This window comes from Gracilinanus agilis, chromosome 2 (assembly GCF_016433145.1).
Source record: "Gracilinanus agilis isolate LMUSP501 chromosome 2, AgileGrace, whole genome shotgun sequence".
Taxonomy (NCBI): domain Eukaryota; kingdom Metazoa; phylum Chordata; class Mammalia; order Didelphimorphia; family Didelphidae; genus Gracilinanus; species Gracilinanus agilis.
The window spans coordinates 525,159,760-525,187,220 of NC_058131.1; the positions used below are offsets into that span (position 1 = coordinate 525,159,760).

The following is a 27,461-nucleotide window of genomic DNA, read 5'->3' on the forward strand; positions in this document are numbered from 1 at the left end:
GGGAAGGGAAGATACAGTCATTTGGGTTGGGTGTGGGCAGGAACATTGTGAGTGCTCAATAAATATGAAATAATGGCTTTAGTAGTATGATGGTCTAAGTGTGAGCTGTGTGAGTAATATGTATAACTGGTATAAGATTCACTGTTGTGGATAACAAATGCAGTTGAATAAGAATGTAGTAGAAAGCAAATGGAAGCCAGCCCTAGGTTTCTTACAGTTTCTTTTGTTTCTTTCTTTTAAATCCTTACATTTTGTCTTAGAATCGTTCGATTCTAAGGCAGAAGAGTGGTAAGGGCTAGGCAATGGGGATTAAGTGATTTGGCAGGGTCACCTATAGGAAATTTCTGAAGCCACATTTGAATCCAGGTCCTCTCAACTCCAGACCTAACACAGTTTCTTACTACATCTGTGGAGTTGACCTTCTCTAGACTTCTACCCCTGAACTTGGCTGGGAGTCTTAAAGGAATATTTTAGGGAGAGATTGCCCTCTTTGCCACCTTCTCCAATGCAAGTATCAAAACTATTCCTAGGATAGTGAAATACTCTCCCTGTTAAATAGCTGCAGCTTCTCTCACTTCTCCCCTCCCAACCCTTACTTACTGCAGGTCTATATGGTCATAGCTCCCCATTTGAATTATCATGGTAAGAGCTAAACCTTAGCAGATTCTGGGTCTTGTAAAAAGTGAGGGACCCTACAAGTAGGTCTTAATCCTAGTTCATTTTTAGCCATCAGTTCCTCTTTTCCTTGGACTCTAAATCCCATTCTCAAGACTCCTCCCAAGTTGTCATTGACTGTTTTCCCCACCTTATGTGTGCATAAGCTTTTCTCCTTGTTCTCTGCACGGTGGGGCACACATCCCATCCCTCTTTGGAGGCTTTTGGCCACTCCCTTCTTTGGAGCTGCTAAGAATCATAGGAGATCTAAGTCCCTTTGGGAGAAGGGACAATAGTGGGAAGAACAGAAAGGAAGAAACGGGTCCCCGGACCAAGCAGTATGGAAAGTCAACACAAGCCTGGCCAGCCCAGGGGGTAACTGCCACAAAGTTGGTTTATTGTTAATGTTCAAGGTGGCTCCTTTACAACAGTGGGAAAATGAGTGTGGGGGCCAGGGTGAGGGCAAGGAAAGAAAGAAAGGTTGGGCAGGGATGAAGAGCAGAGCAGCAAGGAGATGAAGCAGGAAAATGACATTTTGATTCTTTCCTTCAGGACAGGAGCTGAGCCCAGACAACCAACTATGTCAGGGTCTTGGCCTCACAGTCTGGCAGCAGGCTAGCAGGGCAGTACATGGACTTTCTTGGGGGGGGGGGGAGTCCCTTTTTCCAAGGTGCCATGTTCAGCCTATTTTGATCCTGCAGGGATGAACTGAAGTTTAGCTCCACCACCTCCCCTGCACTTCCCACTCCCCCCATCCAACACTCCTTCTGCTATGGCTTCCACAAACTCCCAGCTCTAATTTTTGAGAACTCTGGGTTAGGGAGGTATCCCCATCTCAGCTACAGGGTGGCAGTAGGGTATTGGAGATGTTGGGGGTATTGCACAATGTTGGGGTGTCAAATGTTAAGGTTCAGGCAGTGGCATTTTTTTACCCATTACACACCAGGCCAGCGCAGATGGCCACATGCATAGAAGCCAAGCAGGAAAGGTTTGGGCAGTAGCATGGAGGGAATATGCCATGGAATCCAGGGGCTTGGGAAAACTCTGGGATTGGGCTGGTCTGGTTCCTCCCCTATCCCCCCTGCTGCCCAACAGGCCTGGCCTGGGCACTAGGCCCTTGGCATACAAATGGGATATAGGCAAGATGTCTGCCTTTGCTGCCTGCCAATGAGGGGCAGAGGCTGGTAGGGGAAATAGAACCTCCCCTCTTCTTCAGTTTGGCCTGTTGGTCAATAGAGCTTCAAGTTTTAGACTGAGACATTCAGATGTGAAGGGATCCTAGGGGCAGGGTAGCAGCAATATACTTACCCCCAACTCCTGCCAGAATTAAGGGGTGGGAGGGGGTGGGAGACAGGGTTGTATGTAGCTCTGGGAATTTAATTGATATATCATGACCCAGGTCATATAATAAATTATAATTGGAAATCCTGGGATGCAAATAAATACTTTTGAGATAGGGAGGTCCCCCAGGAGTAGGGAGTGATCTTCCTCCAAGCAAGAAGACCGAGTTCTCCATAAGAATCCTGGGTCCAGTACTTATTTCCACTTCTAAACTCCAGCCTTTGACAGCACTGTAGGATAGTGAGTTATTCCAAGGTCTCCACTCAGCAAGCAAACTTCCCCTGTTCCCACTTTGTGCCTTCCCCCCTCCCTGTTCCCTTTGGTTCTGGGGAAATCCTTTGGTTCTGAGACCTCTCTCAGGCCTGTGGATAAAGGGGAAGGAGGCATTGTCTATTGGGGATGGAGTGGAAGGAAGAATGATGCCTTCTACTCAATACAGCCCCCAGAACCCAGGCATCTTGCTCCATTCAGCTCCCATAGTCCCCCACTCCCAAAGGACTCAGCCTCAGCCATTCTCTAGGAAAGCTGGGAAAAGGGATATGAAAGGGAGGGGAAAGTGGTCCCTTCAAAATTCGATTTTGCAGGCCGGGAAGGACTCATCCTGCATGACCACAGTGCTGCTGCTGGCCAGAACGAGGACATTCAGCTGTTGCTGTTGCTCATGTGTCTGCTGGTACCATTCACGGGTCACTTCTGTGTCATGGGTAGGGATCAGAGTTACCTGAAAAGGGATGGGGTTGGGGGGAAAAACATGCCAAGGAGAAGTAAGAGCATGATAGGATAATTTCCAAGAATGGATAAGAGTAAAAGCACTTGGGGGGGGGGAGCAATAATTGATAGTCTCATTGTCCTTTGTATCCTCCCATATACAGTGCTTTTTCCTGCCCCAAAGGTCCCTGGAAAGATTCAGATTAGGTTCTATCTCTGCTTTGGGCAGAGTTGGTCACAACTAGGGTTTACTACTCATTCTTTGCCAGCTCCTGCTTCCACTCACCTGCAGATTCTCTCCCCACTGTGCCTTGCCCTCCAACAGTGCATCCAAGACAGCCCTGCTTGGCTCTCCATTGGCGGGGTCATTCCCACTGACCACATAGTAAGCGGCCCGCACACGGCGGAAGAAGTCAAGGTCAGCGGTTTTGCCACTGCAGTGATTAGGGATATAAGCAAGGTCCACATACACTGGAGGGCCAGAGCCACCCTTCTGATTCATGGCAGCTATAGACAGAGAAACAAGTCAGGATTCTTGGTTATAATAACAAGCAGCAGAAACAGAACCCACTTCTCCCTTCCTATCACTCACTCTCCACTTCCGTTCTACCACTTTCAGGCACCAACTCCCCCATACCTAACCCTAGCTCCAACTCTCTTCCTTTTGTTCTTGCTACTTACTTGAACCAGTCTTGAGCCCATTGACCATGCCCTTGGTCAGAATGCTGTGTCCGTCCTTATCCTCAGAAAGTGCTGCCTGGCCTGTGGTAGTACGGGGCCGAGGTGGGACTCTGGAGGTGCGTTCGGTGGGGCCTTTCCCTGGAGTGGGAGAGCGCTTGCCCCGAAGATCCAGACGCCTGGCAGGGGAGGCTGGCTTGGCCCTGCCTAGGGTCCTTCGCCCACTCCGCCCCTTCTCTTTTTCTTTCTCCCGGAGCTTTTCAGCCCTCCCAGTCTCTGTACTTAGCCCCTCAGGGTCAGCCATGCACACGTCAGGGCGTGGAGGGGGTGGGTGGGGGTCAGGTTGGGGAACCGGGGGTGGGTCATGGACAGGCCTGGGATGGTGTGCCCCACTGACTCCCCCCGCTTTGTCCACGGGAAGGAAATCACCGTCTTCGTCTGAGTCCAGTGCTGCCTCAGCTGTGATGGAGGGACACTCCTCTGTCTCTGGGGGGACATCTGAGTCTGACTGTGAGGAGCCCGAGTCACTGGCAGAAGTGGGAGGTGTCTCATCAGCCACAGGGCCTGGTCCCCCAATGCCTCCTGGCCCCCCAACCCTGCGCCGGCCCCCTCGCCCAACTAACCGTGCCTCTTCTGTGGAAAGATCGTTGTCATCAATGGACCTGGGCAGGGAAGGGTTGAGAAAAGATGGGGACAGCTCTCCACATCGGGGCCAAGGCTCAGCAGCACATCCTTGAGGCCCAGATTCTGGCTCTGGGGAGGCACTGCTGGGCCTGCTCCTTGTTGATCCCCCTGGACACAAGGGCCGTTCTGGAGATAACAGTGTAGCTGGTCGGGTACACTTCTCAGCTCCTTCAGGCCAGGCTCCACATTCCCAGTCTGGGCGAAGCTCAGCTTTCTCTTCAACTTCTTTGGCTGTGGGGAGCCCTGGGGGACTGGGGCTGAACTCAGTAGGGCCATTTGCTGCACAATCCCTGGATGGAGTTGAACAGGATCCCAGTGCCTTGGTAACTGCTCCAGAACACTCCAGGCGACAGGGTAGGGTACCATCATCCATGTCCCCAGACAAGGTAGGGGCAGGGGTAGGGCTCAGCGCGGCAGGAGGGGCTGGGCTCAATGCAGTTAGGTCCCAGAGACTTCTGCCTGCTGGTTCTGCTTCTGTTTCCATCTCTCCAGCTGCCAGGCTTAGGGGGAAGCCCTCAGCCACACTGGTGATGACAGGAGTAGTAGCCTCAGATGAGGAGCCCTCCGAAAGGGCTGGTGAGGCAGGCCGGGGCAAATTGGACAAGAGGGGAGCCCCAGGAGAGGTGGGGGATGGAAGCTGGGGTAGCGAGGAGTCTAGGCTAGGTGCCTTGGTCACCTCTAGGTACTCATCATGCCGTGCCCTTGTTGGGGGTCCCGGGGTCAGAGCTAGTGCTCGATCCCCAGAGAAGGCAAGGGAGCCACAGGGTGCAGATCGAGGCTCAGCTGGGGAGGGCAACTGTGGGGCAGTTGGCTGCAATGAAGAGAAACCAAAGGCTGAGGCAGGAAAGTCCAGGCTAGGCCGAGCTGGGGCAGGGGGTGAGCCAGAAGAAGTACTGGTAAGTGCCTCAGAGCCAGCCTTGGATACAGAAGATTCAGCAGAGATAGGGGAGGAGGGACTTGGGGGCTGACCTTCCTTCTCAGATGGCTCTCGAGCCCCCTTCTCCAGCTCAGAGTCACTGGCATGTTCATTCCAACTCTCTGCCTGTCCTCTACTTAACTCCTTGGGGGATGGGGTTACTTCTTCCCGTCTGCAGCTCAGGATGTTTCCATCCAGAGGAGGGCTATGAGCTTTACTTGGAGCAGCAGCACGGGGAGGCACAGCTGGAGGCTCCAGACCCTGCTCTTGCTCAAGTTCCTGCCTCAGTGCACCCTGTCCAGGAAATGTTGCATAGTGGAAAGCTATGTCAGTACTCCTGTCTTTAGGGGAGGCTGGAGATGACAGCTCCTTTTCTGTAGAGGTGTGCCGGCCAGCTGCCTCTTCCTTGGCTGAGATTCGAGGGGGCCAGTCTCCCACTGCACCCAGTGGGGGCTCCCTGGTTGGACAAGCAGAACTGAAGCCAGACAGAAGTACCTGCTCATAGATATCAGCATACTGAAAGCTCCTCTCCTCAGGGTAGGGTGTGGGCTCCCTTTCCTCTGGCTCTGTCTGTTCAGGCTCCTTAGCTATGGGGCACTCCTTGGCCTCTGAGACCTCTGAGCTTTGAGGACCCCTGTCAGAAGCCCCAGTCTCACTTCCACTCTCTCCCTCTCCTTCAGCCTTTCGGTAGTCTTTTCCTAGGGGTGAATATGGCCCTCCTTCCAACTCAGCTGCACCCTCCTGCACTGCAGCCACCACACTGTCATACTCAGCCATACTCCAAGAGAAGGGGGCTGAAGGGAGTGGCTCTGGGGCAGGGGTTGGGGGTACTGGAGCAGGGGAATGAGGTGCTGGGGGAAGTGGCCTGTCTTTGGGGACCCATGGGGGGATCTCAGCCAGCCATGAAGGTGTAGAAGGCTCCTTCTGGGTAGTTGGCATGGGCTTGGGCTCTGGAGTAGGAGTCTCTTGGCCTGGGACTGAAGGAGCAGCAACATGATCCAGAACTGAGCAACCCATCTGCCCAGCCAGCTCAGGTGGGGAAGCTGGAGGGGAAATGATCTCAAAGGGAGAACGAGTTACCCTATCCTCCTTTGGTGGGAGGCCAGTAGGGGACTCTGAGAGCCAACGCTCCATCTCCAGCTCACCCTGTGGTGATGAATCCTGGAAATTCTTATAATCTGGGATCCAAGGGCTCCTGGTTGTATGATCCAGAGGGAGCACCTCTTGGTCATCATCTGGTCCCTCATCAAGGAAGGTGCTCTCCCGTTCCTCACTATAACGTGGTCTAGCCCCTTGGCCAGGGGCCCTGTCCAGTTCATGGGGGAACCAGACCTTTCTCTCACAACTCAGTTCCCTCCAGTATGTCTCCTCTTCCATCACCCGATCTTCTGGTTCTCGCCAGTACCTGTCTCGCTCATGGGCTGTATCTTCCCACCCTGGAGCAGTCTCTTTTTGTTCTCCAACAGGAGCCTCCCTGGCTGGGGCTGTGCCACGCCATTTCTCTTCCTGCTCTTGGGACTTGTCTTCCCAGATGGAGGCCTTGCTCTTTTCTGGGGTTTTGTCTTCTGAGATCTTATCTTTTTGCTCTAGAGCCTTGTCTTTTTCTTTTAGGACTTGATTTTCTTCTAGCATTTTGACCTGCTCTAGGACCTTGTCCGATGACTTATCCCCCTGCTTTAGGGCTTTGTCCTCCCAGATTGGGATCTTTTGCTCTAAGACCTTCTCCAAGGCTTTGTCCTCCCCTTCTTGGACTTTATCCTTTTCTTTCAGGGCATCCTCTAGGGTCCTATCCTTTTCCTGGGCCTTATCTTCTTCCAGGGCCCTGGTCTTCTCCAGGGCCTTGTCTTCTTCTGAGGATTTGCTCTTCTCCAAGCCCCTTCCCTTTTCCGACAGGGCCCCATCCTTTTCCTCCAAGTACTTGCCCTTCTCTTCCAGCCCCTTGTTCTTCTCTTCTAGGGCCTTGCTCTTCTCTTCAAAAGTCTCATGCTGCTCCCCAGCCTCATCCTTGGGTTCTGGGAATTTTCTCTTCTGCTCTAAGGCCTTCTTATCCTGCTCTAGGGCCTCATCCTCCCACCCTGGGGCTATATCTTCCTCAGTTGGGCTCTGAGAGGGCTTAGAGCCTTTAGTGAGGGAGCTATCCAGGATCAGATTGTCCTGACCCAGAGTTGAGATCTTTTCTGGAGAAAGCTTCAAATCTCTCAGACTTGTCTCAAATGAATCTCTCAGACTCACACTCTCGGTGTGAGAGAAGTGACTGGCAGATATCTCTTGGATGGGGCTGTTGTCTGTGGCATGGGTCTGGACAGTGTGTATTAGGGATTTTTCCATGAGAGGAGGGCCTGTGGCTAGAAGGTCAGATTCTGAGGCCAAGTGATGAGTGGCATGCTCACCTGGTAGCACTCTCTCCTCTTTTTCTTGGCTCAGATCCCCAAACTGGAGAGTACCTAGACTGTCAGGTGACAGCTGCTTAGAGGAGATATCTAGAGAGGTCTCCTTGCTAGGACTCTCTTCTGAGAAAGAAAGTGACTTGGTATCCTCAGGGGATACTTCTGGCCAGGCGGCCTTGGGTAGATCATGTTCTGCTAAACTGTGGGGAGATGGTGAAGGAGGTCCTTTGCTGGCAGTATCTGGGGAGACTGCTTTTTGTATTGAGAGGGGCTCAGTATGTTCTGGTGAGGGGCTTCTTCTAGAAACTTGGAGTGGTTCAATCCTTTGGATGCTGTCTGCCTCTTGGAGGGAAGTCCCCAGACCTCTAGGAAGGGTCTCTGAACCAGGAATTAGGGATGGGCTCTCTGGTACCTCCACAGACTTTAAGACAGCAGCTTTGCCCTGTTCTGGCATCACCGAGACAGTGCCCACAGTTGTTTCTTGGGCATGAGTGCTCTTGAGACCTGGGGTGTGCCCCTCTTTTTCTGGTTCTCTTTCCACTGTTTCTGATTTGAGCTTTTCTTTAGAACTATCTTCCTTGCCAACTCCTGGTGTTCGTCCAGCCTCTCCCCAGGAAACTGCTTCATCAAAGTCCTGAGGCTCTGACTTATCCTCCACTGGTGACTGGTGGAAGGGTGTGTGGGCAGCACTGGGTGGGCCTGATGGGGGTGGTGATGCCATCTTGACTGTGCTGTCATCAGGGCTGAAGCAGCGCTCCTCTGTTTCCCCAAGAATTGGCTCCCCTGAGTGGAGGGTGGGTCCAGGAGTGTCAAAGAGTGGGGACCCATAATGATCCTGCAGCTTCTCTGGTAGCTCCACATTGGGAGACTCGTCTCCCTCCCCTCCTTCCTCTTCTGCAGCAATTTCTCCAGGCAGGTCCCTTCTTGAGACCTCTCCCTTTCTCTCAGTCTCACTGGGCACTGGGAAATCTTCACAGGGTGGAGACTTGAAGCCCTTATCTTCCTCCAGGGAGGAGGTGGGAGAGATGGTACCAGCAGAGGGCACATAGTCTAGGCCCTGAGTAGCTTCAGTGCGGGATGAAGGGATGCTAGTGACTGTGTCTAGCAGCAAGGAGCTCTTGCCTGTCTCTTCAGTCTGGGGAGCTGTGAGTGAGGCTACCGACTGGTCTTCAGCCACTGATGTGGCAAAGGATGACAGTTTGTCACACTCCGTGATAGAGGTGGCTGAGGATACATGTTCTTCTTCAGCCAAGGGAGCGGCCACCATGTTAGGAGGGTAAGTGAGGAGTTCTGTCTCTGGGACCCCATAGCCCTTAGCAGGGGTAGGAGGTACAGAACTGTCAATGGGCTGGCTCGTATCAAAGGAGCCGGGAGCATCAGGCCCTGAGAGGTCATAGGTACCTGGAGGAAACCGAGGTGGGACAGGGCGCTCCTCAGGCTCATCATGGATCTCCTCATCTGAAATGGTCTGCTCTGTTTCTGAGTAGCCAGGGATGGTTTCATCCTGTATGTAAGAGACATGCTCTGTGGCTCCTGCAGGAGTAGCCAGGCTGCTGAGGAATGATGATGTCTCCTTCTCAGGGGCCTTACCCTGTGGTTCTCGGCTCCCAAGAGCCTCCCTGCCCTGTGAGGTGACCCTCAGTGATTCCTGCACATGGTGCTTTTGGTAGAAACCCTCGGCTTTTGTCTCCTCCTCTTCTTCCTCCTCTCCATCTGATGGATGTACTTCTTCCATTTCTTCTAGTTCAGCTTTTTCAATCACATCCTCCTTTGTCTCTGGTTCACTCTCCTCTTGGGTCTCTGTTCCTTCTAGAAACCTCTCAGCTTCCCTTTGCTTCCCCTCCTGGACCTCCCCAACTTCTTCACCCTCCTCTTTTTTGGCTCCAGAACCAGGGCTCCTGACCTGGCTGGTGGATCCTTCAGGGGTTTCTGGGACAACCTCTTTCTCTTCCTTCATGGTCGCATCCTGATCCTGGCCTGGGCCAGAAGGCAAAACACCTGGGCCAGTCGTGCAGGGGGGCTCTTCTTCCCGAGTTTCAGAAGGGGGTAGACTCACCTCCAGATCTGCCTCCTTTTGTTCAAGCAAAACTTTCTCTTCACGTTTCATCTCCTCAAAGTCCCGGGTAAGGTCTTCTGGTGAGGATAGAACCAGCTCTCTTGGTGCACTAACTACTGGGGGTGGTGCCACCTCCTTCTGGGCCAGAGGGGTCCGGACTTCAAGGGACACCTCCTTCTCACGGACTGTCCGACTCTTTTCTGCCTTGACTCTACCTGGGACCTTGGCTTTGTATAGTGTCTTTCGTACCTCAGGAGTAAAGGGTTTCAGGTCTGGCTTCAAAAATTTCTTGGGTTCTGGTTTAGCATCTTTCTTCTTGTCCTCTCTCTTAGCATCCTTTTTTTCCTCCCTCTTTCCCTCCTCCTTCTTGATGTCTTTCCTCTCCTTCTTGATCTCCTTCTTCTCCTTGTCCTTTTTCTCTTCCAGTTTTGACACCTTTTCCTTTAGGTGTTTCTTCCCAGTCTTATCTTTGATCAGTTTCCTCTTTTCAGCCTTCATAGCTTCACTGGACTCAGTTCGTACCTTCTCGGTCTTGGTGGCCTTCTCTGGAGGTTTCTCTGGGGGTTCCTTTGCCCTCTTTTCACTCTTCGCCAGCTCCTTGGCCAGTTCTGACCGAGCCTCTTTTGCCCCTTCTTCAGGCACCTCCTCCCGTTTGGCCAGCTTACCCACAGCAGGCTTGGCAGATGCTTTAAGGCTTTCTCTGCTGTCTGCCCGCTGTTTGATCTTACTGGGTTTCAGGTTCGCTGGTATAGACCCAGAGGCCAGGTCTTTCTGTGTGGCCACAGGATAGCGGAGGAAATCCAAGTGACGAAGCTTCTCTAGCCCTTCTAGGATCTTGTTCTGGGGAGCATTCCCAGGGAAAAGCACCCGTACAATCTTCTCAGTGGGACTGGCTGGTAACCAGACCACCAGGGCAGTGATAGATGTGAGGTAGGGCACTGAAATCTCGCCCTCTTTCCCGTTGGCCAGCACGATACCTGTCTTGGCTTTGCTGTTGCCGGCCCACTTCTGCATAAGGAATTGCATTTCCTTGCTGTCCTTGACAGGGTTGAGAACATACATATCCAGCCGGCCCACACCCATTTTATGGAAGAGGGTCAGTGGCTCGATAGTGTTGCTGACCACCCGGTACAGGGGCTCTGCCTGAATGCCCAAACGATTCAGGTGCTGCAGGGTTAGACAGGCCTCCTCGATGCTCCGCTTGGCTTTTCGGGCAGCATCAGGTAAGCGCAGCTTGTCGGGGACATTGAAGAAGACCACCCCAAGCTCAGGGGAGATAAGATTCTTGACCCAGTCACTGTAGCTGCTGGAGCCTTGAGACTGTTCCTCCTCCTGCTCTGCCACCTTGCGCTGCAGCAGCCCATTAATGCCCGGCAGGTTATCTGCACCTATGTGAGTGAGCAGGACCGAGTCAATGCGATCTAGGTGCCTCACCAGCTTCCAGAAGCAGGACTTCCGGTCAGAGCCACCATCCACCAGGATATTGAAACCATTGACTGCAAAGAGCGCAGAATCCCCTCGGCCGCCAGGGAATATATAGCAGCAGGGCTTGGAGAGCTTGAGGAAGCCTCCAGAAGTGGGGGGCTCCAGCAGGTCAAAGGGAGATGGCACATCCACAGTCTCAGAGACATATTCTGCAAACTCAGCCACACCATCCATGGTGGGTAATGTGGGTTCTGGGTTTAGCCGAAGGTGCAAGGTTTCCTGGGAGCTGTATTGGCCCAGGTGACTCCAGTCACCCTCACCCAAGCACGACACAGTGAGGGAGGCCTGAACACTGGGGTCTCTGTTGCTGAGCAGTTGTGCAACCTAAAGGAATGGGAGAAAAACCTAGTCAAGGTCACCGGAGCAGACCCACCTCTCACCTGGTATTGGGTTCCACCTCTGACCAGAGTCCCCACCTCCATCCTTCCTTAGGTTGAGAACAACAATCAAACAGCTTAAAGAACCTTCAGATACCTTCTGTGTCTCTACTTTTTCTCAATCCCCAGGCCCCTAGTGAGTGCCTGCTTTTAGGTTCCTTTACCCAATATTCCAAAATGAAACTCACCTCAGGATTGTGAAGGACCTGGACAAAATTTTGGTAGGAATAGGTGCCACTTTGTAGGATGAGGTCCCCACCAGGCTCTGAACTCTGTCCACTTAGGATCAGCAGCTTGTGAGCTGATGGGCTGCTAAGGAGGGAGTAAACCTAAAAAGAAGTAAGAAATGGACAAAGAGACAACTGTGCTTTTGTAGGAACCGCTAGGAAAAAAGTACCATGAAGGAATTGTCACTCTGAATCAAGGCAAAGGCAAAAGATTCAGTAAAAACAAGAGATTATTGCAAAAGCAATTCTCTTGTTGTGGCAGTATCATGAAATTTCATGAATTAACCAGGTCCTAGCCATCTAAATTAATTCTGGGGGTAATTTTCAAATTCTTAAAAAATATGTTCTTTCACAAGAAGGACTTAAAGGTACAAATGAAATGTACAAATATTGGCCTGGTCTGCAGGTGTTTGCATTAGCTTTCCTATTGAGCATCACAGACATCCTTGGATCTGGCATCTACAAAGGCACACCTGGTCCAGGCTTACAAAAGCCATTTCCCCTCTCCTCAATTGTTTCCTGTCTCATAGCCATAAAACTACCAGTAATGAGGATTTAGCAATTAGGTGTTTTGTCCAAACTTTGTATATCAAAAATGTTACTTTGAATTGACTATCTGTATTTTCTCCCCTTGTCTACCACTGATATCCCCCAGGTGTTCATTTATGTAATGGATTTTCCTAATAAAACTTCTGCCTAAAGCAGTGATTCTCAAAGTAGGTGCTACCACCCCCTGGTGGGTGCTGCAGTGATCCAGGGAGGTGGTGATGGCCCCAGGTGCATTGATCTTTCCTATTAATTGCTATTAAAATTAAAAAAAAATAATTTCCAGGGGGCTAAGTAATATTTTTTCTGGAAAGGGGGTGGTAGGCCAAAAAAGTTTGGAAACCACTGGCCTAAAGCATCAAGGTAGAGGATTTGGCAAAACCTATCTTTTGTCTCTTTCTTCTTTCTTTCTTTCTTTCTTCCTTTCTTTTTCTCTCTCTCTTTCTTTTTCTCTCCACTTTCTTTTCCTAATTCATGTCGAGCTGCTCCTTCCAGTTTCCTGAATCTGTCTTGGTCCCTACCACACAGGCATGGTAGCTTTTCTTTCTACTTTATTCAGTCTTCTAGAGTGATACCCTGAACTCTTTTATGTACATACACTTTGGGTTGAGCATGGGGTTGGTATGGTACCTCTGGGAGAGAAGACCAGAGATAGTGGGAAAGGGAGAACTGGGTGTCAAGTGTGGGGACTCCTAGTCACATGGTAGGAAATGGAGGGAGAGGTTATCTCATTGTTAAGAAGAAAAGACTGCTGCCTCACCTCAGAGCTGATGCTCCCTGCATTGGGGTTCACCAAGATGACTGTTTCCAGGGTCTCACTTTGATGACAAAGGGTCCTTTGGCCTGTGATGGGGAAATAAATATTTTTTAAATGGAACAGAAGAAGGTAGGAGGAGGTGACAGAGGACTGATTAGATGAAAAGATAAATAATTGTCTTGATGAAAGCATGATGGACAGAACCAGGAGAACATTATACATAGTAACTGAAATATTGTAGAACGACCAAATGTGATAGACTTTGCTACTATCAGGAAGCAATACAATGGTCCAGGACAATTCTGAGGTACTCTTGATGAAGAATGCTATCCATCTCCAGAGAAAGAACTGTTGGGGTAGAAATGCAGATGAAAACAAATGATTTATCACTTGTTTATTTGGGTTTATGATTTTGGGTTTTTTGGTTCTATAAGATTATTCACTTATAAAAATGAATAATATGGAAAGAAAAAAGAAAGAAAGCATGATGGAGGTTGGGAAGACAGGGGTGGAAGAGGTACAGTACTCTAGAATGTGAGAATTTGGGGAGGAAAAGAAGCTGACTGGATCAAGAATACAGCATATTAAGCCTCTTTGGCTGGCCCTTCCTTTCCTAGAAGAATCAAGGTGGTGGGCCTGGAGTAAAGAAGATCTGAGTTTAAATCTGGCCTCAGACATTTACCAAATCACTGCCTCAGTTTCTTCAACTGTAAATTAGAGATAATAGCATCTACCTCTCAAGGTTGTTGTGAGGGTCAAATGAGAAAATATTTGTAAAGTACTCAATACATTCGACACACGTTTTTTAGAAAATTAACTAACATTTATGTGCTAGGCTTTATAATTATTATCTCACTTGATTCTCAAAACAACCCTGGGAGGCCAGTGTTATGATTGTCCCTATTTTACAGATGAAGAAACTGAGGGAGTTGTTCAACACAGTACCTGGCATTTAGTAGGTGCTATATAAATTCGAGCTATTGTTTTTATCATTCCTTTAATATTTTTTAAATCACTTTGACTTTTAAAAAAAATCATTCCTTTTATCATCCCCTTGAGGGCCTGCTACCATACTTCTCCTCCAGCTCACCCCCTCCAAACTGGTTATCTCCTTTCTCCTCTAGTCACCCACACATATTCCCAGTCCTCCCCCTCTACCCTCCCACCCCAATGCTTTGTCTACTGGGACTCCTGCCTCTGACTCCCTGGTTGACAAGGAGCCTTTGTCCAACTCGAGCCCTACGCTCCTGGTGCTGCCTGGGGGCAGGGGGCCCAGCTGGGAGGTCCCCCAAGACCATGACCCTTACTCAGCTTCCCTCCCATCAGTTGTATCCTCTGATGGATTTTTATACCTTCAATAGGGCGAGGAATGGAAGATGGCATCTGAGCAATGCCTAGGGATTTCTTCCTCTTTCTTCACCTCCACCCCACTTCAATTTTTTCACATTCTTTTTAGAAAGGCTCTATTCAAACCTAACCTCAGACACTTCCTAGCTGTGTGTCCTTGGGCAAGTCACTTAACCCCCATTGTCTAGCCCTTACTGCTCTTCTGCCTTGGAACCAACACACAGTATTGATTCTAAGATGGAAGGTAAGGTTTTGTTTTGTTTTTTTAACAGTCCTATATCCCCAAGTTTGACAGTTTAGAAATAGAAATATGGCTCTACTCCATTACCCTGTTCTGTGGGCACACCAGACACCCCAATTCCCAATACATATAGTTCCCCTAGCACCAAACAAGAGTCTCAGAACTTTCCTATCCATTTCACTTTCTGAAATCCCTAGGAGTTCCAGTTTGATAAAACCTTCTGGAGAATCCTGGCAGGGAGTGGTCTGAGAAGGCAATGTGGTAAACAGAAAAACTCCAAGGACTAGGAAAAGGGCTGGTTCTGCCCTGAAAAAGCAGTATGACCTTGGAAAAGTCATTTATGCAATCTCCTCACTTGTAAAATGAGGGGACAGGAACTAGATAGTGTCTAAATGCTCTTATAGTTCCAAAATTTTATGGCTCTATGATTCTCTTTTCCCACCTCTGATCCTCCTCCAGCCATGTTCCCCGTGCTGAGGCATAGAAAGCTAAGTGTAGGTAGAGAGGAGTTGCAAAGGATTAGAGAACTAGCCAAGGAACTCAGGAGAGAAAGGAAATGTTCAGGCCCCTTATCCCCATTTCCAATTTCACATCCTTATTTAATTTCTTGGAACCTTAGCAAGAAATCAAGCCATAGGGGTAGACACATCGGGTTGTGGGTCAGGCAGATGAATAAAAAAAAGCAGCACCCCCTGTGCCTTGAATCATATATTTTGAGGAAGCCGAAGAATTATCTTGGAGGGGTCATTAAGGTGGGATCCTTCCCCTTCTTAGCTCCAGGTCCCTTTGGCCTTTCACATTTCTCCAGACTAGTGTGATTTGAATAAGGGGATTTCTGAGAAAGATGCATATAACTCAAAACCTTAAGATGCAATTTGGAAGGAATATTAATATCAGGACCAAAATGAATGAGGGGGAAGGGTGGGAAATCCAGATATGGAAGAGATTTAAAAATCCAAAATGATTTAAAAGTAAAGAATCTTAAAAGGATAAAGGGGCCTGGGGGTGGGGTTCTATTTATCTGATGGGAGCTGGTCTGGGAGTAAAGGTATGATCTAGAGATCTAGGGTTGGGTTATGAGATTTAAGGGTCTTCCATAACTTATCTGGATGGAAAGAACCCGAGGACCCCCATTTCTTCCCTCCACTCCCACACTTAAAGGTCATACATTTCGATCAAAAAGGTAAAAAAGAAACAGTCCTACTGGCCTCACACTTCGGGGTTCTTGTTTGGCCCTGAGAAATCAATCTGAACCCCACCTCCCTTTCTCCTTTGTTCTGCTTGCTGGTCTTCTCCAAATCCAGTTCAACTTCTGGTACCTACGAGCCCCTCCCTCCCAATTCTGTCCCCATCTTTCCCAGAACTCCAGTTACCTCCCACAGCCCACAGAGTGCGGGTCTCTGGCCCCTCTTCCCTTTCCCTGGAGTGAGGGGCCTTGGGGATAGGACCTTACCCCGTTCTTCCTCTTCCCTAACAGCCTCCCTGGCTGGGGGACAGAGGGGCCCTTTTCTGGGTGGGAGGCGGGGTGGGGCGCTGAGACAGGGCAGCAGAGGGGGCAGGTGGCTCCGCAGTAAGGCCGGGCGTGTGTGGGGGATGGCTCCAGCAGCTGCAGTGTGCCGCAGTGTCTATGTGTGTGTGTGTATGTGTGTGTCTGTGTGTCTGTGTGTGTGTGAGAGAGAGAGAGAGCGAGAGAGTGTGTGTGAGTGTGTGAGGGCTTAGCTCTGGCTCCTCCTCTCTCTCCTCCCTCGACGTCCCTCCCCCCCCCCCCCCCAACCATGACAAGTCATTTTCTTGGCTGTCTCTGCCAGGGGGGTGGGGTAAGGGACAGCAGTGTGTGGGAGAAGCAGGGACAGTGTGTGCCCCTCGGAGCGAAGACCCTCGCTTGGGGAAGGAGAAGCGAAGATGAGGCAGAAACCTCGAGGGCTTGGTCTGGGAGAGGAAGGGTGGCTGGCGGCAAGGGTGAGGCTCCCGAGCTCAGCCGTGGTTCCAGCAGGGCCTCAGGGGAGGCAAGGAAGAGGGGCTTCTAGAAGCTCGGAGCTGGCATTCCATGACAGTAAAGGAGAGCGACGGCATCCTGCTGCCACGTTTTCAATGACCCCCTCCCCCAAAGCACCCCTCCAACACCCCCACAGGACTCCCTTCCATGCAGAAGCACATTGCAGTGCCATCTCCGCTCCCTCCTTACCCCCCACCTCCCAAGCAGCTGGGAAATCTGGCAGCTGAAGCTCAGGGACCCTCCCACCAAGGCACATTCTCTATACCGGCCTTTCTCCCCTCCCCCAAGGATCACAACACCCCCCCCCCCAAAGGTTCTGCCCTAGATGTCTGTACCCTCCTGGGCTGCTAAGGGATGGAGGAAGGCAAGGAGTGAGCGTCGCATGAACCATCCCCTTCTGCCTCAGAGCCCCGCAGCTCCACCCGCTCTACCAGGGCTGTCACAGGCACAGACTGGGCTGCTCCCCTGCCCCAGTCCAGGTCCTCCCCAGCCTCCCACCCTTGAATTCCTTACCCTTCTGACTATCCCTGGGCTGGCCTCTACCCACCCCTAGCCTTCAGAGTCCCAAATTATTTCTCCCCACCTTGTCCTACCCTCCTTTGCCTTTCCTCCTGTGCCCACCGATCCCCCCATCCTCATCCTTTCCTTCCCCTCCCCTTCTCCGGCCGGCTCCTACCCTGGGGTGAGGGAGGGGGGCCCTCATGGAGGCGGGTGGCTTCAGCCCCAACCAGCAGCGATGGGGAAGAGTCTGCAGCACTTTGGGGGGGGAGGACTTGGTTGGTTGGGGGGAGGTAGGCGGGATCAGGGCGGGGATGGGGCGCTGGATCCATGACGAGACGCTGGAGTCTTAACTCTTTCCTCACCCTCACTGAATTCCACCCTGTGTCAGAGCTGCTTAAGTGACTCCACTTCTCTTTGGGAGTCCTTGGGGAAGATACTGAGGGAAAGAGGTCTGGAATGTGTGTGTGTGGGGGAACTGGGGATCATAAAAAGGCACGAGATACAACCTCCCTTCCCCACTCCAGCCCTCCCAGCATGGGCTTCTCTCCCACTCTGTCAATTAAGAAATATTTATTGAACTTTAATATGCACAAGACTTTCTGCTAGGCATGGGGTGGGGGGTGGAACACAAAGGAGCAGAAGATGACTGTCCCTTCCCCCATTCTGTCAGGCACCATCTGCTCTACCCTTGGTGGGTTCATGGGAGCACTCCCCATGTCCCTGGAGGAGCAAGAGACAAAGAGCCTGGAGGGGAGGGGATGCCAAGAAAGATGGGGAGGAAGAGAGAGAGAGAGCCAAGATGGCATTGGGGAGTCAGGGAGAGGGAACCAAATGTAAAGCTTCATGAAGCTTTGCCCAATCTTGAACTTGTAACTGAATTAAGGAGTAAAGGGAAATAAGGCTCATCTTTTTTTTTTTTTTTTTTTTTTTTTTTTTTTTTTTTTTTTTTTTTTTTACCCTTATCTTCTGTCTTAGAATCAATTTTGTGTATTGGTTCCAAGACAGAAGAGCAGCTCAGGGTCACACAGCTAGGAAGTGTCTGAGGCCAGATTTGAAACCAGGCCTGGCTCTCAATCCACTGAGCCACCCAGCTGCCCCCAATGAAGCCCCTCTTATAGCTTTTCATCTGAACAGGCATAGCAAAAACCTGTGAAATCTAAAAAAGTGTGGCTAGGAAATGTTATAGATTTCCTCCAGGGTTCATTATTCTCCAGTTACTGGGTGTGATGAAAGGAGCCTGATCCAATGTTGTGCCATCTGTGAGAATTCCTGGGGAAGTCAGACCCAGGATGGAGAGGAGTCTGGACTTGTGATCACAGGTTGGTGGACCCAGAGCTGAAGAGGTCACCTAGTCCAATTTCCTCATTTTACAGATGAGGTTAATGAATTTGCCCAAAATCACAAAAGTAGATTTCTCAGTCTGGAAACTCTCCCCACTAATGGAGATTGGCCACTCATTTGCAAGGATGCCTGAGAGCACTAGGAGGTTAGGTGGTTAGCCCAGCACATATCAAGAGGAGGGACTCTCATGTTGGAACCAGTTCTTTCCTCCTCCCCCACTACCCTCACTTCTCAAGCTTCTATTTACCTTAGGTGGATCATTCACATAAGTTATGCTTTAAGATGTATTCTTTCTTTCCACTTAAAAAATGACATAGTAAAATTTCTGGTGTTAGTGAGAAACTTGGGTGTGGTGGTGGTTCACTCCTGTTTTTCTGCCTCTGGGTCTGGACTCTGTATCCTAGTGGCCCTTTCTCAGCCTCACAATTAGTGAAATGCCCTTAAATAGGCAGAACGAAAGCAGATGGAACCTTAATGCCTCTGTTCCATTTGCAGTCTTCAGGCTCTTCACTGTGCTATTTCCTCAACTCTTTCCAACCATCATTCCTCCTTCCCAGCCTCTCCTTGTCACCATATCCATTTCCCCTGAATCATCTCATCTCTCCCGTTGCTGCCTTCCACTCTATTGTGTCACCTCCTTCCCAAAAAGTCTCCTCTCTCTGAACCTCAGAGAATAAGCACTAGAAGGTCAGAGAAAGCAAATCGGTCTCTGGTCCTGGATGGCCAGGATCTCCCATCCCCCTCGTAACTCTGCAGTTAGAGGAGGAGCTGAGTCATGGAGTATCCTAGTAAGGGGGAGGGGTTCCTGTTCAGATTCAGGGATGCAAAATAGCCACGGTGCCAGAGTAGGGGGAGCCTCCTCCCCACACCCTGCCAGTGTAGAGGGGGAGAGTAGGGACTGATAAGAGCAGGGTTAGGAAGGTAAAACATGGAAAATTATGGCAAAAGGCTGGAGGGGCTGGGCTCTTACCATCACCAATAGGAATAATAGCAAGAAAAGCCCTCTCCACTGATCTTCCATTCCTATTCCCCAACAGCGTTTAAAAAGCACTTTCTACCCACTCCCTGCTCCGCCCAGACATATATCTAAGGACCTTGTGTTGAGAAAAGAGTGAGGGACATACTCTGGGGACCGTTTCAGCTCTGACAAGAGTTATAGCTTGCTCTCTGCTTCCACCCACCCACTGAGTCCCAGGCCTGCTTTGGGAGTGACATTTTGAAGAAAGCAGAGCAAAATCTCATAGACTTAGGAAGACATATGCCTACTTAAACACTATTTTTTTTTCCAAAAAGCACATTATTATATTAAATGGAACAAAAAGGATCCTATAGAGGGGTTCAGAAAGGCTTTGGTGATGTCATTGATTCCAGAGGGCCAGGTCAGTACTGCTTCATCACATAACACTTGTGTCCCCTGGCTGTGGTGTCTGAAGAGTAGATAAATCTACCTGCTAAGGAGCAGGCATGGCTTGGGAGAGAATCTGGAAGCTTTCTTAGCTCTCAGACGCCAAGGACTATCTGTGCTCTTTAAAACAAGTAGACCAGGACCACCATCCCGGATAATCAACCTTGGAATTATGTTTTTTTTTTCCTTTAAAACCTTGCCCCCCATACCACTGACTCCCTGCAAATACTCAAAAATAGAAAGATCATCCTAACCCAAAACTCTTATTTGGTTCTGGATTTGTGCTAAAAAGACTGAAAAAAAAATATTGTTGTGCAATGGAAGGAATGCTTAGATTTATGGCCAGAAACCCAAGATTTGAATCCTAGGCTTGCCATCTTATCTATGTAACCCTGAATAAATTATTGGGCCTCCCTTGGTTTCCTCCTCTGCAAAATTAGTGCCTTGGTCTAGACCTCTAAGGTTCCTTTCCCCTCTAATACTATGATCCTGTGAACTGTCATTATTCACCAAAGGGCAGGTACGGGGTCACCATTTTGGTTCTATGTTCTGCAAAGCTGCACTTATCCTCTGGGATGACAGTGACATTCTCTGACCACCAGAAGGCACTAGGCAGGTGATCATTGTTTCCTTTTTAAGGATGACCTCTCTTCCCAGAGACTCTTCCCAAGTGCTGTAGGGGTAGGGGATATTCCCTTATTCTATTCCTAGAAGATAAACTTCTATCTTTTTTCAGCCACTTCTTGGAATAGGGTTGTGCCATGCCCTTGTAGAGAGAAAGAGGGCAGGGGAAAAGATCAGAGTAGGCTGTGGGATGAGCATAGGGGATGAGACACTGTAAACTTAAAATATATATGTTATTATGTATTAGCCTTGGTTAGGCCAATAACTTCACTGTGTGACTTTGAATTAGATAGTTCTCCACTCCAGGCCTTACTTTCCTTTTCTGAAAAAGGAGGATGCTGGATGAGGTGATTTACAGGGCTTCTTCTATTCCTATGCTTCATCTGTATCTTGCTATCTCATAGACTTCCCAGGCACAGGGGTGAAGTGTTTACAGCTGCTCTGGACTGGCTGGTATCTCAGAGACAGCTGGTGAGAATGTAGTATGTATTTCTATTGGTATTTGAGGATGTTTGACTTGTAGGAGAAACAAAGCAGGGTGAGTCTGGGACTATGTTCAGTAGTATCTTTTTTTTTTTCCTGGAAATTCCTCAAGACACCCCACCCCTATCTTTGTGGACATTGATCTGCCACCAAACAAATGTTGATGTCTAAAATAGTACCAGTACGCTGGTACTTTCTATGAGAGGGGAAAAAAAGCCTTGATCCTATGAGCCTTAACTGCTATGGCAAAGCCTGTGGTTGAAGAAAACTGGGCTGGGCTGAGTATTTGCATTTTTGTCTGAGTGTCTAAGTATGACTGTGTCTCTGTTGTGTGTGTCTCATTCTGTTATTCTCTGTGTTCCTCTGTGTCCTGACTTAAGAATGTGATTCAATTGCTTGTCTTAAATTCTGAGCTGTATTTCTTATATTATCCTTCAATACAGCCTATTCATTTTTTTACTTTTTTTTTCTTAAAACCCTTACCCTTTGTCTTAGAACCAATAGTATTGGTTCTAAGGCAGAAGAGCTGGAAGGGCTAGGCCATGGGGATTAAGTGACTTGCCCAGGATCACACACCTAGGAAGTGTCTGGGGTCATATTTGAACCCAGGACTTCCTGTCTCCAGGCCTGGCTCTCTATCCACTGAGCCACTTAGTTGCCCTCTGACACAGTCTATACTTGATTCAAAGGCCCCAGAGTTTTAATCCTTAGTTCTGTGACCTTGGGCAATTTAGGAATCAGGAAACTGACCATCAGTTTCCTCATTTATAAAATGGGGATAGTAATGTCTGCTTATTCCATTGGATTGTTGAGAAGGTAAAAAAGAAGTGTAAAAAGCACCTTGTGAAATGTAAAAAGGCAAGGCACAAATGTAATTATTATGACATTGTTATTATTATCAAGACTCCACAATTATAGAGAATGATAATTAATCATGGATAGTTAAGACAGAGAGATAACACCAAACCTCAATTTAGGTAATAGTTTTTACTCTTCCCTTCTGTTCAGTTTTTGTCAGAGCATTCATAGTAAAAAGTAGCAAGTCACATTTTTTTTCCTTATCAGTACTAATGGTGGAAGTGATGGTGTGGATAATCTACTACAGGTCATCCAAAAACCATTTATATTTTATTTCATAATGCATTGTTTTATTTTTAGAAGACAAATTGATCTAATTATGTTTTGCTTATTTATCCTGGTATTAAAATTAGTTGATATTTCTCAAGCATGCAACATCTGACACCACAAGGAGTATGTAGCCCAAAAGAATTCTGAGTGTCCAAGAGATGTCAGCCTGGGATTTAAAAAAAAATACTGCCGATAATCCACCAAATATACCAATCCATATGTAGATAATAGGGAACTGACTATATTAACCTTCTTCTCTCCCTTCTCTAGCACTATCTCTGGAGGTGTCAGTGAGCAGGTAGTAGGAGGGAAGTATAGGAAAAAGAAGAAGAGGGGGAGGAAAAAGCACTATTTCTGGAGGTGTCAGTGAGCAGGTAATAGGAGGAGAAAATAGGAAAAGGATGAAGAGGAGGAGGAGGACGGATCTTTTGGATAATCCACACACTAGCTAATTTAGAAGCTGACTGTTAGGCTGTGAATTATAATCAGATGAAGGGATCTTGCAACCATTGTTTTATATATATGAAACTAGAGCTACTTGGGCTCAATATATCAATACTTTGCCAATAATGTGCCTACTCATGCTTCTTTTGAGCTATGGCTCTTAGTGCTTTTATATTGAGATTGCACATTATCTCATCTCCTCACAGCCCAGGCCTAGATGCCTCCTAGGAATCTAGGAAAATGCTTTTGCAACCAAGAATTAGAGTTCCTAAGATTATATTTTCTAAAGTCTCTAAATCCAATTACAATCCAATAAAGCAAGAAATAATAACATCTGACTTTTGTTCTGAGTTAGCTTTTCCTCGGGGGATGTGACTAGCCCCATAAAATGGATCTAAGATTTACTCAGGACCTATAGGATCTACCTCACCTTGGTGCCTAGGACTTCAGTGTCAACCTTGTTAGGAGAGATCCCCAAAAGTCCAAATGGGAGGAACAAGAAAACTGGTTGAAGACAGGGACTATTTTTGTTTTTCTTTTTATCCCCAATGCTTAGCACCATGAGTGGCACATGGTAAACATTAAATGCTTGTTTGACTGACTGATTGGTAGATGGACTGTGTGAATGACAAGAAGAAAAGTGTTGCTGAGAAGGAGACTCTGGGAGCTCTAAAGATGGAAGGTGGGAAAAAGAGAAGAGGAAGGTAGGAAGGAAAGAGCAGGTTTTTCATGGCAAATTATTTTTTTTTAAATTGGAGAAGTATCCAATTCCTATCTATAGGACTAATGAATGTCATTCTAACAGTTGTCACCAAATCATCCCTCTGTTCTGGCTGAGCCAGATCTCTATGTCTGTCCTCCCCCAAGTATCCCCCTAGGCACCACCCCATTGGTTTCAGGGATCCTGGAATTCCCAAAAGGCCCAGCCCTTCCTGGACCGAAGTCCCAATAGCAAGACCCAGCTCCTGCCCAGATGTACAGCCCCTTACCCCAAGGGATATAGACAATTACAGAAAGACCTGACCTTTGACCTCTGAGGAGAAGTGGGCTAAGTGCCGGGTTATGAAGAGTCTCAGCTGCTGATTCAGGTTGCAGGCAGATAAGTCAATGTTCCAAGAGAGAATTCCTGAGATAGAAGGAGAGAGAAAGATGGGGTCAAAATGGTCAATGTTTGAGAAGTAGCAGGTGCAGGAAGAAAAAGAGCCTCAAGGCATGCACAAGGGGTAGAAATTCAGTTTCAGAGATCAGCTTCACTGGCAAATCTGCAAAGCTAAGGAAAATCTGTCCTCACTTTTACCTTCTCAAGGCTATTCCAGGATGGTATAAACTTTGCCAAGAATGAGTTTTTATCTAGCAATTTTCTATAATAGTTTTCTTAATGCTTAGAAGTAAAAAAACAAAAACAAAAAGCCAGTTCTGTCCTCGCTTTGCTGTCATTCCTGCTTTATTTCAGCTATTTGATTCTAGACTTTTCTTCTCTACCCCCTCCTCTGCTCCACCCTACAGCAGACTGATAGTACCCCCCCGCAGGTGGTGTCTCTGCAGTGCTGCGCCATAGACCCCAGAAGGTCGTATCATGGTCCCTAGCTAGCTCCTTAGTTCCCAGAGGTTCAGAGAACTATCAGAGGCAACTGAAAAGAGCCCTGGTGTTTCCTCCACTCTCCAGGGATCATGACTGAGGTTGACCTGGGACCTGATTGTTGCGCCTGGTTTAAAACTCTCTAGGAAGAGAACGGGACCATTGGGAAGATTAGAGGTCCTGAGACACTGCGGGACACGGGGGAGGGGAGGGGGCGGAGTCCGGAGAGGCGTGAGGGGTTATACAGAAACCTCTGGAGACTGCGGGACAGCAGTGGGGAGTGCGGAAAGGCATGGGAAGTTAGGTGTGGTTAACCCATGGGGGAAGCTGGGGTCATATGAAGGATGTATAGAACTGAGAAGGAAGATGCCTTGGGTAAATGGTGTAGGTAAATAAAATGCACGGGATGCTGGGGATGTGGAGATTTGAGATGAAAGATGAAGATGCACAGGTTAAACGATGCAGATAAGACTAGCAACATGGGGCGGAGGATGCACTGAGCACAGCCGGGACCATGGTTCTCACCTTGTTCCAGGTGGACCCGAACGGCCCGAAGCTGGCTTTCGGTGCCGATGTCTCCGATCACGATGAGTAAGGAGTGCTTCCGCGGGTCCCAGCATGCGGCCGCCACCCCAGCCTCGCGCGGCACCTCCCCGGGGCTCTGAACCAACCGCGAGCCGGGGCTGCAGAACCCCAGCCCGGGAGTTGTCTCCATGGCAACGCCGGCAGGCCTCCCGGGCCCAGCCTCGGTCTCCATGGAAACCTCCGCGGGCGCGCTAGGCCGCCAGGAGCCAGGCTGCGGCGGGGAGAGTGCGCGGCTCTTAAAGGGCTATGGATGAGGCTGCTCATTGGCTGAATCTCGTCAGGGGGCGGGGACCCGGCACTGCAGGGGCGGGGCTGAAGCTCTTGTCTGAAGAGGGGACAGTGTGAGGCCGCGGGGCTCTCTATACGCAGGGGCGGGGACCTTCTTCCCTCCTTCCCCCAACTCTCCCTCCCTGATTTTCCCCTCCCCCTCCTCAGCTCTCTTCCCCCTCCCCCTCCCACCTGCCTCGCTCAAACCTGCTGCGGCTGGACCCGGGCTGAGGCACGAGGCAGGGGCGGAGGGAGGTAAGGGACCCGAAAGAAAGTGTGTGTGTGTGGGGGGGTCCGGCTGGTCAGCAGCAAGAGCTGCTCGATAGGACTTTTTTTCTGGGGTCGGGGGAGCCACGTTGCTGCTCCTCGAGGCCTTTCTCTGTAAGGCTGGTTCTCTCCGTTTATGTCATCCCACACTGGGCTAGCATCTCTTCCCCTGATGGCCTGAGGTGTGCCATACCTGGTTCTAACCTCTCATTCCAACCCCTGCCCTACTCCCCTTATGCTCTAAAAAGGTCTTCCCTTCATGCTCATTCTTTAAGCCACCTCCCCCCCACCCAAGGGTCTCTTGCCCCAATGCTGGAGATAGGGCCCCCAGCTGTCCCCAATCTCTAGGGGAACCTTGTGATTTAGAAGATAGTGACTGGTTGTTCTCCACCTTCAAGGAGAAAGGGGACACCGGGGAGTGAGCTCAAACTGCAGGGAGGGGCAGTTAAATAAGACCCAAGAAAGGCCTTTTTCCTGCAGACTTCTCCACATAAGGGAGTAGGGTGTGGGCGCAGAGACCTCTGTGCTGGAGCGGCTAATCTCTCCAAGCCAGAGGAGAGAAGAGGTCCCCAACAGCGGTGTGTGATGGACTGGTATGATGCTTGACTATGTGGCTGAACAATGTGTATTTTTCTGCTCTCACTCCATCCACATCCTTCCTTTCTCTTTTCCCTCCCTCTATTAGCACACTCATTCTAATTCAGGTCTGTAGATAGCTCAGCTCCAATCTAGTTTAACCAAAATCATACTATGGAAGGTGTTCCTAGGAACTCAGCAAATTGCAGTGGTTACTGGTTCTCTGTCCCATGTGCCTAAAATTTTGGGAGGAAGAGGGAGGGACCTTGACTGATTCAGCCAAAGAGGGTACAGATGAATTATATGTTATTTTAAAAAAATTTGGAATTTAAGCATTTCTAGCAACAAAAAAAGACAACACAAAAGAAGATTGTATATTGAAACCATGCTCTTTATTTCATATTACTGTTTTTTTTTAAATGGACTATGTATCAGATTCCCCTGACCCCTGGAAAGTTCTAAGGAAGGTGGTCAGTGGTTTAATGAAAAAATTTTACAACCTTGGAACAGGCTTTTCCTCAGGTTAATTTGTCTCCAATTTTTACCATTAGAATAGTCCTCATAACATTGGGTATCAGTGCTGACCTATGTCAATGAGATAAGTTTTTTAAAATGTAATATTTTTCATCATCACTTCATATATAACCTTAATTCTGTGACAGCAATCAATCATCATAACCATAGTGGTAAAGAGGTTTTTGTCAATATTTAAATGGAAAGATTGTAGACTTGTTTTGAACTAGTAACTATGTAGGAAACCACTCATCCAGTTCTGCAACTAAGCTGAGGATAGCAGAATAATTAGTACCTTTAGTGAGGGGAAGGTACAAGGGTAAGAGGGAATTAGGGTGGGAAAGGTTCTAAATCTGGTAAAAATGAAACAAGACCCCAATTCTGGTCTTTGCCCTCTAAATCTACCCGTAAATATGGGGAAAAGGATTGAGCATATCAGAGGCTTTTCTTTTTGGAATTAGAAACACTGCCAAGTGGTGATATGGAGCTGGTGAAGAGCCCAGTAAGAATAGGAATGAGCAGTTCCTATGGCAACGTGCTAGAGATGAGGCCCATGTCTAGGGCTAGACCCTGCAATAGGGGTTAGCAGCATTTAGCTACAGGTTTCACTACTTCATCAAGCCAGGCAAAGAGAGTAGACTGCAAATGTGATGATGGAATATAAAGACATGAATAAAATAGTCCCTACTCTTATGATTTATAGGCTCCGAATAAGTGTCTTATGGATAATACATCAGAGGAAGGTTCTGGTATATAACGGAATGAGTAAGGGTATGCTCAGGATATCAAGGTGATATGCTCAGAAGATGCAACTGAGTGAATGAGCTCATTTTACATTTTATTTCATTGCTAGACCATTATGCCATCCACATCTAGTTTCTTAGGCATTCCCTTCCTTGATATAGTAAAAAGAGCCCTGGATTTGGAGTCAGAAGACCTGGGTTTGAATGATGTGGAAGCTACTTATTATCTTTGTCAAGACTTGGACAAGTCACAGTCTCTTTACTTCAGTTTCTTTCTTTATAGGATGATAGGATTATACTAGATGATCTTCAAGGTTCCCTCCATCCTCTAAATTCTATTATCCAGTGATATTAGTGCCAACCCAATTCAACAAATATTACCCTTTTGGTTCATACCCAATGTGCTTGGGCTACAGAAAACAACAACAACAAAAAAAAAACTCCATTCCCACAGAGAATTTACAATCTATCAGAGGAGATAGAATCAGCAGGTATAGTAGTTTTATATTCAGTTTTTAAGGGATTAATCAGCTAAATTTAATTTAATCCCCTTCTCCCAATTACATGTTAAAAACAGTTTCCAACATTTTGAAAAGAATTTTGAG

General features: G+C 48.6%; 1 protein-coding gene across 1 annotated transcript; it reads right to left on the reverse strand.

The window, feature by feature from the left end:
• Nucleotides 1-1,039: 1,039 nt before the first annotated feature.
• MAP1A (microtubule associated protein 1A) lies at nt 1,040-11,098 on the reverse strand. The gene is made up of 3 exons (XM_044662183.1): nt 3,385-11,098; nt 2,990-3,210; nt 1,040-2,716 (listed from the first exon to the last, which is right to left on the reverse strand). The coding sequence occupies exons 1-3, from the start codon at nt 11,081-11,083 to the stop codon at nt 2,561-2,563; spliced, it is 8,076 nt and encodes a 2,691-aa protein (XP_044518118.1). The 5' UTR covers nt 11,084-11,098; the 3' UTR covers nt 1,040-2,560.
• Nucleotides 11,099-27,461: the final 16,363 nt, after the last annotated feature.